The sequence below is a fragment of the Esox lucius genome, chromosome 21, assembly GCF_011004845.1.
Source record: "Esox lucius isolate fEsoLuc1 chromosome 21, fEsoLuc1.pri, whole genome shotgun sequence".
NCBI lineage: Eukaryota > Metazoa > Chordata > Actinopteri > Esociformes > Esocidae > Esox > Esox lucius.
Window position 1 is genome coordinate 10,157,921 of NC_047589.1, and position 14,515 is coordinate 10,172,435.

Consider the following 14,515-nt stretch of genomic DNA (forward strand, 5'->3'; position numbering starts at 1 on the left):
TGAGAATGGTGTAATACTAAATTAATAAAGTTTGCATACCAGAATGGCTTTCGTGGATTCCTATCTTTATAACTATTCTTTATTAACGTAATGTTAAACACCGTTTTCTTTTATCAACAATATTGATCCATTTAGCGCATGGCAGAAAACTGACCTGCTAATTCACAGAAAGCAGAATATTGTATTAAGCAATGAATCATGACAGGGTATGCTACACGGACAATATAACACCAGGGGGTGTTCTTACGCAAAATGCAACAAACAATGCCTGGTTATAAGCCTAAATTCTAATATTTTGCCACCTAACATAAACCTCACGTGCCTTATTGCTGTTCTAAACAGGTCACCAATGCAATTCAAGAAATAGTGAGAAGTAATGTGATGTCATACCCATGATCTTATATACCAGCCAATCAGCATTCAGGATTTAAACCACCTGCATTATAATTATCCTTACATTTCTCTTGAATTATTTCCAGCTTTTCATTCAACAATAACGGTTAACAGCACCAATGTCCAAAAAACAGAGTTACAGACATCTTTATTAATCAATATAGATTGTATTTGTCAGCTGCCCTATGTACAGACTACAACATATTTTTTGCTGAGCCAGTCTACAGGTCCCTCAAGAGTAAGACACAGGCTTAAGAGTAACCCTTGAGAATAAAGAAAGGCAAAAGAGACATAAAAGAATGTGACTGAGAAAAAGGGGACAATCTTTGAAACAATTAAAAAAGACACTTTCACAGACGAGCAGCAGGGTTGGCATGTCATGGTAACCAGTCTATGTCCTCCCTTCCCAGCATCTTAGCAAGGTTTTCCTGGTTCCTGATGGTGTTAAGAAGAAGCTCCAGAGTGTTGACTGCAGATCCAGGGTGTCTGAACCCACCACTGCCCCCTCCTCCACTCTGCCTCTTCCCAAATCGCCCGATGGGTCTCACCCCACGACCCACATACCAGAAAGGATCTATCTCTGGACCTGACAAAGACAAGACACCAGGGATGAGAGTAAGCATCGAGCTAAGGTTTGAATGTAATGTTCATCCCAAATATGCCTACTAATATGAAGAAGAAGAAAAAAAATAAAGCGATCAGGACAATATCCTGGAATGACTATCGCCATTTCTTGGTAAACTATGAGAAGTAATAAAATGTTCAAGATGTTACATGTTTAACCCTCAAGCTGCCAACATATTGTACATATCAAATGGGATCATTTTGAGACCATTAAGAAATGATTGGAAAAGGTCTGAACATTTCAATGTCATCTAAAGTGGCCATAGTGGCACACACACAAACATTTTAGTGGGCCTCTTCTTGCCAGCATAAAGAAAACATTGCAAAGTTTCTCAAACCTTGGCAAAACATTCGCAACAGTTCTAGATGTTTTTTCCATGGGACAGAGAGAGCATTTTTAAAATATTTATACATATATTAGTGCTGTCAAACAATAAACATAATTAATAATAATTAATTGGGATTTATTGCATAAACATCTGTAGTTAATTGTGATTAATAAAATAAATGTGTTCAAATGTGTTAAAATGGTCCTAAATTTAAAAAAATCTGTTTAACAAAGAGTGCATTATATTAAAGACTTTTTATTGTTAACTATGGAAATTGCTTGATTTTTAATGATATAAGTGTAGGAGCTTTCTTTTACCAAGTTGGTCCATTAGAACAGGTTATGTCATGGCCCTAAAATGTCTCCCCACAAATTATCACAATGCCTGGCAGAATCTATTTGTAGCCCATGTAAATGAAAGTAGAAAGCTGTTGGTCTATGATCCAATAGTCCTACCATTCTCTACCATTGTGCTCTTGATCAAGGCACCAAGCACAATAACAATTATGTTAGGATTCTGTTTAAAACACCCATCAGCCCCTTTATCTGGAAAGCTGCAGGCATGTTGTCCAACAGTGAATCACACCTATGCTTTTCCTAATATTGTACTTTTATTTTTAGGTTAAAAACGGGTTAGAATGGAGTTCAGGTCAGGGCAAGTGTTTTGATAACCAAATATGTGTGTCTTTCCAATGCTAAAAGCAAGGTTAACAAGTGGATTCATGCTAAACAGCGTCTAGGGATCAGTTTGAGAGAAGGGTTAGAGGAGAGGCACGGCTGTTCTACTTGCAGATATTCCAATTTCCAGCTTGGAACAGCACAGACTGTGTTCTAACCAATGAGAACTTAGATGCCGTTACACCCCCGTTCACACATAAACAACATGCCATTGTTGAAAGCGTAAGGCAGGATTCACAGACAATTGGCGAGTAAACACGGTTCATGACAGGAATGCTCCTCTGCATTGTTATGTTGAAATGAAGTGAATGTGTCCAGCACAAGTCAAGTGCCAAATAAAGTTACTGTTTACTGTTGCAAATCAATTAGTTTGATTAAGTCAAGTACTAACTATGGTTCTGAGCCTCAAAAAAAGAAAAATAATTTAACGCCGACAAAAACATTAACAGCGTTAAGCATTTTTTATACATTTTGACAACCTTAAAATAAATATATGCAATGTCAAAAAATATATTAATACTCCAAATCCACACATTTTGCCCATTGAGCATAATGAAAATCTTGCCGTTTTAAAAGTATTTTGCACTTTTGATATAGAGAGAACTTTGCAATATATTAACTACTTTCATTCATTTCCATGGAGGGACCATGAGTACTTCAATTTTAGATGGTTGCTAAAGGTGTATCTTACATGGATGAATTGAGTACTTAAAGACAGATATAAAAATGACATATTGTTCATTATACTATTCTAACTTTCAAAAGTAGTTTTAGGGAAATCGATCCTGTACCCACAAAAATGGGAGCTGCCAATCCTTGATTTTAATGGAAGACTTTATATATCATTGGCAGATTTGTATATGCTCAACAAGGTCATTTAGATTTTGTAGTCACAGCAGCTAATATACAGCTCCGGAAGAAATTAAGAGACCACTGCACCTTTTTCTTTCCTTTCCAAAAAAGTTGAAAAGGAAGGTTTTGAGTGAGGAACAGAAGCATTTAATTTGCAGTGGTCTCTTCATTGTTTCCGGAGTTGTGTGATATAGCAATGTACAGTGTTGGTCCATGGGGTTCTATGTCTGCACAGAGGCTGTCTATCTGGTCAAAATCACTGGTACATGTCGCCTCCACTCACTGGTGGTATGAAAAAAAATCTTGTAATTGTGTCTCCAAGATTAGATAAAATACGCCCAATTCTTACAATTAAATACATAACTAAGATGTTAAAAACATACTTGTATAACAATTATGTATTTTTGAGATTATCAATCACGTCACATTGTCAGTAAAGTTTTATAAATTGATTTTTTTTTTAAATGGTTCCTTATAATAACATTAGTTAAATAATTTTACACAACCTTTGTAAACCTTTTTCTACTAATAATTGAGTAATATTTGACAAATTTGACTAATATATATAATAATTGATCATATATATCATGTCTATAATAAAAAAAAGGGATATAAAACACATATGTACTTAACTTTTTAAATTGAACATGTCTGAATGTAATATCGAAATGTAAAATCCATGCATACTCTCAACAAATGCCCCTATCGAAATCAAAGTAAGTAGCAGACAAAATCCCATATCCGATAATAAATGTGTCAACTTACTTCTGTTGTCGACCTTGTGGACTATATGAAAGTCGTGCTCCACTGTTGTAGTTTGCACGCAAGTGACAGTCGTGGAAAGCAGCAGCAGCACGGTTACCACAGCTGTAAGCCCACGGGTCCCCAACTCGCACTCTCTCACAGTCACCCGGCACGGCGCTCTGTTCTCAGCAATCATTGTGGGTAGACTGAAAGGCACTGCACGTGGAATGTTAGGTTTATAAGATCATAAATAGTTTGGAAAAACTGCATTTGATTGCACATCTTCAGACAGAAGACTACTCGATATACTAACTAAATAAAAATGTTATAATGTCACAAATAGAATCATTTTTATACATTTTGAAACCTAATGGTCTAGAGGTTCCTTGACTCCACATAACCATTTTAACTTACCGTTAACTTTGGTTGCTTGTTGAGGTGGGTCGGGGAAGAATCTTTTTCCACGTGTTTGTTTCTTTATTGGCGGGAAGGGTGTTAGCGCAAGCTTATATATTCCACAATGCCCATGTAGATGATGACTCAATAACGTCACGACAGGTCTTCGGGTGGATAGCGTCTCCCCCACCACTTCCTCCAGTCCCCTCCTTCTTGCCAATAGGCTACTCTTTTCTTTAAGAATGAAATAGTAATTTAATGGGTTTTTTAGGATGGAGTTCTTCTCTCTTATGTCACGCAGCAGTGCACTCCATCAAAGAGTCAATGGCATGTGAACAACATTAGTAGATGTCCGCTTTGGGGACCTTCAAGTACAAGACAGTGAACTAGAGGTGTGGAGGCCGGCATGCTCAATCATCTTGATTAGTATCGACAAGGCCTACTGTTGTCATAGCACCAACCCGATTTTATGTAAACACAGGCGCAATGAACAGATATGTTGACATATGGTTTAAACCAGACTCTAACATACATATTAAATATAGATCTTGTCTTGATATTTCCTTATTTGCCTGTGTAATATTACAAGATATGATCAAAGGATAAATGTTAGAAGCTGATATGAACGGGGTATAATGTGGTGACAAAAGCACAGCTGCAGAAACTGAGATGAGTCAAAGGTGGCAGCCCTGTTCTAGAGGGGGAGGTGGACAGCGCGTGCTGAATAAAATTGAAATGTCAGAAAGGTGATGGAAGATTTGGCCTTAGGTCCATGACTATATCCAGTGAGTGAAAATCTGCAGAATATAAATATATGGAAAACAGACATACCTGATAAACCCTTGATTCAATATTATTAACATGGTGATTCGTGCTCTGATTTCTTACTGGCTGAAAGCCGTGACATATAATCAGACCTATTGCATAGGTATGACAAAAAATAAATGGTCACTGTTCAAATTACACTGGTAACTGGTTCATAATAGCAGTAAGCTTCTAGCAGTAAGGTCTGTGGTATATTGCCAGTTATAATTTGGATGGTTCAAATCCTGAGTTCTAAAAGCCAATCACTCTGCGATGACTCATTCCTGTGAACAGCAGTTAGCTGTGGTATACTGGCCATATACCACGCCCCCTTGTACCTTACTGCCTAATTAACAATGGCTAAGGATTGTATCCAAGTATTCTGCATTGCAAGCATAGGAACAGCCATATACCACATGCCATTGACTTATTGCTTCATCATAAACCTGTTTGTTTTTTTAAACGGCCACCTCCCCCCAAAGAACTGTATAAAGAGCAGTCAAAATTCATAACCACAATGAAAGACTGGTGTTATTCACAATTCTAAGCTGTTGTTGGATACAGTAAATCATTGGCCTGTTTAGTATGAGTGCTGCACAGTTCACTTGGGGAAGCAGTGTGGTTCTCCTCCATTGATTGAGGCCATTATTACCCTGTCAAAAGTGATCAGATTCTATGATGTAACTAAGGGCTTACCCTACAAAATCAAGTGGTTGTGATAATGACCAAATGACTTCCAGAGGATGGGTAATCACGACTCACATTCGGCGCTGGAGACAAAATAGAAGCTTAATGCTTGAAGATGCATATTGCATTTTATTGATTTATGATGAGGATCTCTCATTTGCCTCACAACCAAAAAAGCTTGAAACTGGATTGAGCTGCTGTTAATATTAAGATATTATTAATTTACCCCCCAAAATAGGACATATCTATAATGCCAAAGAGCAGCTGAATACCGCTTATGCAAGTCCATATAAATGTAAAAGAACATGCACATAACACGTATCAAACACATGTTTGTGCCTAGAACAATGTGTGTGCTCAGCATTAAAAATGTGAGATCAGATGAACCTTGAATTAGATCCTTCATCATCCACTGTAAGGACCTTGCATGCCTCTCAACGCATGGTGAAATCCTCCAAATCCTGCCATAATCAGTTTCACCACACATTCATTGACTTATGAATTAAGTCAGAATGTCGCATAGCAGCCTGATTAACCTATGCCGTTTGTCAGGAAAACACATCAGGAGAGGCTACTGCTTAAGAAAGACGGTGGAAAAGCACTGTGTAAAATCTGAGGATGCATTGTGAAGGGGCACCCAATTGCTTTTAAATTGTCTTAGACCAGCGGCCATAAGCCTCAACAAATAGATGATTGTTGTGAGACCATTATTGGCTTCCTCCGTCCACATTTCTTTGTGAATAATGGCAAATAGGAGGGATTTGCAAATACAGGATAACACTCGAGTGTCACTTTCAACATCATTGATCAGAATATCGACTCCAAGAAATCCTGAAAAAATATCCACTCCAAGAACTCCAAGGAATAGAGTTTATTGATCATTGGACTACATCTTTACATATCCACAGCACATATGTAGACAGCCACATGATTCACGAATGTGAGAAAAATAATATTGTTAAAATTGCAGTAAAGCATTTGTCAGTGTTTCATAAATCCTACATTCACTATGGTTCAGTGGGTCTTCCAGTAGCATTCACAATTTTGTGACACAATTGTGTGACACCTGTGTTCTTTATTAAAACGTCATTAAATACCTTTTGTAGTCACTACTCTTGCTCAAATATGTGTTTGAAATGTGAAAAACCCTATTTAAGGAAGGTCCTTGTCCTAGTACCAGATATCTTTCAGACTTATCTGGTCTTCGGAGAAAACCTGAACTCTGTGATAGGTCAGTACGAGGAAATGATCTTCAACTATCGGGGGAAACCTGAACTCTGATAAACCAGTACTTGGAATGATCCTTCAACTAAAGGAGGAAACCTGAACTCTTTAATCTTGTTGATGTGTCTAACCACACATGCAGACAATATGCCTTTTACTCTCATGTCCATATCGATTACATCCAAATCCAAAACCTTCTGTTCAATAACAAATTACTCCATTAAAACACAAATTGCCATGAAATTGTAATCTCAGATCATAGTCCACTTACCATGTCCCTTAGGCTCAGCCTAACGAAAGGTTTACCTCTTAACTCCTCAGACCAAGTGTTCTGTGCATACTTGAATGCCAGAATATTTTTTATGTGTAAGGACAACAGAGACATTCTCATCTTTTCTTTGGGAAACACTTAAAGCTTTTCTCAGGGGGTGCATCTTAGCATCCCAAGTATTCAAAAATAAACAAACTAAGGAAAAGTTAATTCTACTGGAAGACAAGACTGTTTAGAATGGAGATTATGGATTGCCTCCCCTACTCTGTTGGCACTGTGATCATGTCCCCATCAGCTTGGAGAAATCCCTTTATACCAATAATCCCAATGAACATAGAACAGTCCATATCTGGGAGCAAATTAAGGATACTTTTGACCACATATTACAGGATGACTTCAGCCTCCTGACATCTGCCTTTGATTCATTTCTTTCCACTTCTTCCTTTCAATTTCCACTTCTGTCCACTCCTTTCCTTTTTTGACCTCATCCATTCCCAGCCCTCCCACTCACAAGGCAGGCAACGTGCTTGACCTCGTCTGGACTCAATGCTGTCTCTCAACTAATTTAACTTCAAACCACCTCCAGGTGTCTGATCACTACTTATTTCTCCTTCTCTCTTTCTGTCCTCCAATCCTACCCTCTAAGCCGCTAGCCAGATCTAGGAGAGCTGGAGAACTAGGTCACAGTATGCCACTCAGAGTAGGCAACATTTCAGCTGCCAGCCCATGCCCCTGTGTCACTCAAACAGTGTGAAGTGCTCTAAACAATGCTAAGCAAACTGTATGTTACAACAGCGTTTTGTATATTCACGGATGTGGTGTCAGGTGCGGATTTCAGAATTTCTGTTCTAATCTGGCGGCTGCAGGTGGATCATTTAGAATTACAGGCATGTGTGGGTGAAAAAACTGCTGGCCCAGAACCCACTACTGCCTAGGGTGTTTATATGGAAGTGGGATATTGAAAACGGAATCGCAAATATAAAACAAGAATTACAGAATTTTGGAAACAATAAAACCGAATTGGAATAAAAATAAAACTGATATTATAGGGCCATACAACTTACTCTTGGTCAGGCTACCTGCTTGTGCAATCAAACCTTTTGAAAATAATTTTAATAAAATAATTCTTTATAAATTCTAAATTAAATCTTTTTTATTATTTGTAAAATGTTCATGTACAAAATATATTTTCCTGATTGTGTCATCAAGTTATAAAATATATTGGCGCTCATACCAAGATGGATCATGGAACAATTCTCTGGGTGTGACAAAGCTCGAGAGGCACTCTCCACTGCAGAATCCATTGGTTGAAAGCCTTGATTGTTCAACAGGTGACAGACCTTAACACTCTTGAAATATCATTTCATGTTGATGGGCTACCACTTTTTAAGAGTTTGGGGTTGTCCATGTGGCCTATCCTTTGTGCAGTTATGCTTAGTCCGGTGACCATTTTTCCGACTGCACTGACCAGTGGGTTAGAGGGCTTGACTACAGAATAATAGTTAGAAGCTTTGTATGCAATGCTCCAGCAGAAGCAACGGAAAAGAACACAAAATGTTATTCAGGATTTAATAGGTGTGAAAGATGCAACCAGAGGGGTCTGGTGCAACCACATCACATTCCAGGAGACAGCTGACCTAAATCTCTCTCTCTCATCTTCATCCACTTATCCGGTATCAGGTCGTGGGGGCAGCAGCTCCAGCAGGGGACCCCAAACTTCCCTTTCCGAGGCACATTTGCCAGCTCTGACTAGGGGATCCCGAGGCGTTCCCAGGCCAGTGTTGAAATATAATCTCTCCACCTAGTCCTGGGCCTACCCCGAGGTCTCCTCCCAGCTGGACGTGCCTGGAACACCTCCCTAGGGAGACGTCCTGGGGGCATCCTTACCAGATGCCCGAACCACCTCAACTGGCTCCTTTCGATGCAGAAGAGCAGGGGCTCAACTCCGACTTCCTCACGGATGGCTGAGCTTCTCACCCTATCCCTAAGGGAGAAGCCAGCCACCCTTCTGAGAAAACCCATTTCAGCTGCTTGTACTCGCGATCTTGTTCTTTCGGTCATGACCCAGCCTTCATGACAATAGGTGACAGTAGGAACGAAAATTGACCGGTATATGGAGAGCTTTGCTTTCCGGCTCAGCTCTCTTTTCGTCACAACGGTGCAGTAAAGCGAATGCAATACCGCCCCCGCTGCTCCAATTCTCCGGGCCAATCTCCCGCTCCATTGTCCCCTCACTCGCGAACAAGACCCCTAGATACTTGAACTCCTTTACTTGGGGTAACGCCTCATTCCCTACCCAGAGGAGGCACTCCATCGGTTTCCTGCTGAGAACCATGGCCTCAGATTTAGAGGTGCTAATCCTCATCCCAACCGCTTCGCACTCGGCTGCGAACCGGTCCAGTGAGTGCTGAAGATCACAGACCGATGATGCCAGGACCACATCATCCGCAAAAAGCAGCGATGAGATACCCAGCCCACAGGACTGCAACCCCTCCCCACCCTCCCCCCTTACCTAAATCTTCTCACAGATTCATCATTCTGAGCTCAGACACAACCAGAGCACCACCATGGCACCAGACCACTCTCTGACCTTCCCACTGACATGGTTTTGAGTTTTCCTGTTGACTACATGCACCAGGCCTGTCTAAGGGTAACCAAGAATCTGTTGACCCTCTGGTGAAGACAGAAGAAGGGAACGCAAATCTCTGCCAACCAGGTTTAAGAGGTAAGCACTAGACTACTAGAGTTGAAGTCATCAATTCCCTTCATCTTTGCCCACACTTCTAGAGGTCTTGATGAGCTTATAATAGATGGAAGGCAATATAGTTCTACCAGTTTATTTTGTACACAGGGAAACTGGCGTTAAAGAGAGTGCTCAGAGATTAACTTTACCGACACTTCCTTACATTAAGTGTTGCAGTTGGGTTGCTTTTGTGTCCAACATTGGTCCAAAAGCTTCACCAACATTGGTGCAAAAGTTTTCGGAAACTCCTCCAGTTTGAGCCCCTCAAGATCCATCTTGAGCTTTTTAATTTCCTCCACGTGCATTTGGTCCATTTTCTACTCATTTTCACGTGTTCCCTTGTCATCCATATCCAGTATAAATTGGTTCAGCAACTCAATTAATGCGACTCTCATTGTGTTCAATTCCTCTTTAATTTCCATCTCCATTATGTTTATTTTAATTCATGCTCAATAGCCATCTTTATTTTCTGTAACTCCTCCTGTTTGAGAACCTCAAGCTCCATCTTGATCTTTTCAATTCCCTCTTTGTGGAATTGCTCAATTTCCCACTCTTCCTGTAATCTCTTCTCCATATCCTCTAGTGCTTTCCTTCTTCACCTAATACATTTCCTTTATGAGACAAATAAATGTAAACCGTACTGGATACTCTACAGTTTTGGAATCTTCTGGAATTTTTGGCATACTCTGAGACATAATTGTAACTTAGATTTGTTTTAAATAATAAGGTCCCATCAGCTACACTACATGAAGATTCAGCAAACTGGTAACCACCCTACATCTAGAGAATAACATACATTCTGAGTTCCAATTTCATAAGATTGCCAACATCTTCCTTTCCTATTTGGATTATTACGCACTGTAATGTCACATTTTAGATAATGCCTTTTGATGTGCTGCTGTTCTTGCACGTCGTCTGGGGCTTTGTGTGTTTGTGCTTTCACTCGAGCAGCAGAGGGGTGAGGAACTACTGAGACGCTTGTGTTTGAGGGGGCTGACACTTGCAGGGGATTCACATTTGGGGTAGGGGAGGGTTGGTGCTGAATAACAGTCCTTGTCATCTCGCTTCAGCAGTGCAGTATGTTATTGGCTTTGTACCTTTAGAAATGTGGAGGATGAAGATCAATTAAATCATGGTTGACATACCTGCTCCCAGGATGATGGTACCGTGGTGAAAAGGAAAATGAAACACCCTGACAGTCTTGACATCAGATGCTCTTCCACCCTAACCGTGTCAGATACCTTTTATGATGCGTCTTGTTGAGTTTAAGTATTTAACCAATTTCTTGTAGTCGGAATCACATTTTGCCCTGTAAGAAATAAAATTGGGTATGAAAAGTAAGTATTTCGAAGCAACAACAAGCATTTCTCATTCATTTAACCAGATAAACAAATGACAGTAATGTTAATTAGCTGACTTGTTTATTAATATTAGCTATAGCCAGGGACGCCGACAGAAATCCAAAGGCCCGGGACAGAATTTAACGTTTGTCACCCAAACCATGGGCCAAAAAATAAATAAATAGTGATGATATTACTGTCCAAAAACAGGTCATAAACATTTGTTTGTTTAATATTTTTATTCAGAAATAGGCCACAACACAGGTCATTTATTTTGGCACATCACATTGCCCGGGACGACGTTCACGGTTGTTGTCCCCGTCGGTATCACTGGCTATAGCTACAGTCTGTTACATTAACCAACTCATCTGGCTTACTACTTTAGCAGGCATTATAATAAAATCCTGTTAAAACATGGCATTTAAACAATTAGCTAAAGGAGAGGGTGGAATTTTAAATGGTGAGACACATTAGAGGCTAGGAAAATAGCTAAAGAAATTGAGAGCCTGATTTTCGACAACAAAAAGGGAACCAGGCAAGCATAGTTCTCCCAGCCCGCGATTAGAAGGAATGAATGTTTTGCCCCTGGCTGGATTCAATCTGCAGTTTCCTATGTGGCAGACTGTCTTTAACCATTATGCAACAGTGGGCGTTGTTGCACGTGATAGGTGAGTTGAGATGTAGTGTCTGTTTACTTAGATTAGATTAAACTTTATTGGCATTGAAAAAGTACAAGTATAGGACAACGAAATGCAGTTAGAATCTAACCATAAGTGTATAAAGAAGAGGGCAGAAACAATTATTAAGTATATGTATATTACAAGTGGAATGTATAGATGTGTTTTGCCGTCCTGAATGTATTGCAAAGTTTTAGCCTACCCTGAACAAATCCTAATGCCTAATTTGTTTTGTCTGTGGCGAGGATCGAATTGCGGTCGCCTATGTGACAATCTGCGTCTCTAACCACTACGCTATTTAACAATCGTCAGTCACTCACTCACTCACTCATTAAGAGACATTCGCTTTTCTTGGCTTACATGGTCCGACAAAAATATGCAAATTGTCCTTATTTAGTCAAGCCAGAGAGGGAGCTATCATCAGCACCTCCACCATTGTTGCCAGATGGGAATGTTTCCTACATAATTGGGCACTTTTTAATGATAGTGTGTGGGCAAAAATGATTGGGATGTATAAAAAATTGTGTTTCTATGAGTTTTCTGAAGAGTCCATCAGTGTTCATTTCATCAACAAAAATAGTGACGAATATATTAATTAAAAACCAATTTTTCGGTGGCAGTTGACGATACAATAACTGACTAAAAAGAAACAGAAAAAACCTAAACGAAACGAAAATGGCAAATTACATTTTGGAAAGTTCACGCTTCCCTAGCTACTGTGCACAACGATGTGCTTAAAAACTTAATAAATAATTGTAGGCAATATCAAGATTATAAGTGAAAAATTATGGTTTTAATATTTCTGCATTTTTGGGTCAGTTGTTCTGTACAGTAGGCCTGCTGATTTTTGGATCTCCTGCTGATTTTGTATGTTTGCATACTGACAAAGAAATGATCAGTCTATAATTTCTTTTGTAGGTTTATTTGAACAGTGAGAGACAGAAAAAATCCAGAAAAACTCAAAATGTTATACATTGATTTGCATTTTAATAAGTGAAATGCGTATTTCATCCCCTCTCATTCAGAAATATTTCTGGCTCCCAGGTGTCTTTTATACAGGTAACGAGCTGAGATTAGGAGCACCCTCTTAAAGGGAGTGCTCCTAATCTCAGCATGTTACCTGTATAAAAGACACCTGTCCGCAGAAGCAATCAATCAGATTCCAAACTCTCCACCATGGCCAAGACCAAAGAGCTGTCCAAGGATGGCAGGGACAAGATTGTAGACCTACACAAGGCTGGAATGGGCTACAAGACCATCGCCAAGCAGCTTGGTGAGAAGGAGACAACATTTGGTGCGATTATTCACAAATGGAATAAACACAAAAGAACAGCACATTTCGGTCTGGAGCTCCATGCAAGATCTCACCTCGTGGAGTTGCAATGACCATGAGAACGGTGAGGAATCAGCCCAGAACTACATGGGAGGATCTACAAGAAACGTCTGACCTCTGTGATTGCCAACAAGAGTTTTGCCACCAGGTAGTCATGTTTTGCAGAGGGGTCGAATACTTTTTTCACTCATTAAAATGCAAATAAATGTATAACGTTTCTGACATGCGTTTTTCTGGATTTTTGTTGTTGTTATTCTGTCTCTCACTGTTCAAATAAACCTACCATTAAAATTATAGACTGATTATTTCTTTGTCAGTGGGCAAACGTACAAAATCATGAGGGGATCAAAAAAGAAATCCCTCACTGTAAGTTATGTGTTTGGAGCGGTGTGAAGATGTTTTCTTTCCTTGTACTCTTCAATTGACCTGAACCAACACTACTACACTCCTACACTCCATTTTATGGTTATCCTGCATGCTTCTAACAAGAAAACAGCCTCCATGTTCGTTAAGTTGTAATCTTGTCCAAGTTCCTATATTTTCCTCAAATTATAGGCGAAACACGTCTGATTATGTTTTGTCAGTGGTGGGGGAGGCCATAGTGGAAGTCTTCCCTGTTGATCTGTCTTTGATTTTCTTGTTCCAGAATGTATCTTCCTTTCCCCACTGTGTATTCTACTAAAATCAATTAACTCAACCCTTACCTGACATCCCCACCTGCAGAAACTCATTTCAGGGAGGTGGATTCCCCCCGGCACCTTACACCCCCCAAGCCCCTCACCCCTAAATTTGTGACTAGGTAGCACAGTACATGCCAAACAGTCACAAATACAAACTTAATATAATCTAAAAAGTTCCAAGCACGCAGTAAGCAATGCATGATTCTGCCCCTGCCTCTCGTTTACTCTCTAAAAAATTTGATTTCCGTAAGATGTTCCATAATTTGTGGGTGTCAGGGAGATCCATCTAACATGCAGGAGACTCCCGGAACTTCCTGAAAGGGATGTCTGCCTTTTACTGTTCTTTTAAACCCTCCGATATTGTTTGATACTGTAATTCTTTCTATAAAAATAATTATACTCACAAATGGTGGGGTCTTTACTCAAAATGAATGACTATCTGTTGATGAAATCCATTACACTGTGGCTGGCTATCCTATTATGGACGTTTGCACTATAAGGTCTTAGTTGACTGACTAAAACCTCACTTGCAAGGTGATTAAGTGTTGACCGGAATGAGACTCAAGGTTTAAATCATTTCCCTTTGTGCCATGCTGATTCTGTTAATGAGACTGAACATAAATTGTGGCCTACACAGAGTGGGCAGAGGTCCATCATTGATCTTCTCTGGTTTCCCCAGTCAAGAATGGCAGCATTCCTGCAGTCGAGTTAATGACCAATTATCTTCTGCGAAATGGTGTA

The 14,515-nt window shown here is 39.7% G+C and overlaps 1 protein-coding gene across 1 annotated transcript; it reads right to left on the bottom strand.

Moving 5' to 3' along the window:
- Window positions 1-524: 524 nt before the first annotated feature.
- prlh2 (prolactin releasing hormone 2) lies at window positions 525-4,108 on the bottom strand. The gene is made up of 3 exons (XM_010899472.5): window positions 4,034-4,108; window positions 3,641-3,835; window positions 525-979 (listed from the first exon to the last, which is right to left on the bottom strand). The coding sequence occupies exons 2-3, from the start codon at window positions 3,813-3,815 to the stop codon at window positions 771-773; spliced, it is 384 nt and encodes a 127-aa protein (XP_010897774.1). The 5' UTR covers window positions 3,816-3,835; window positions 4,034-4,108; the 3' UTR covers window positions 525-770.
- Window positions 4,109-14,515: the final 10,407 nt, after the last annotated feature.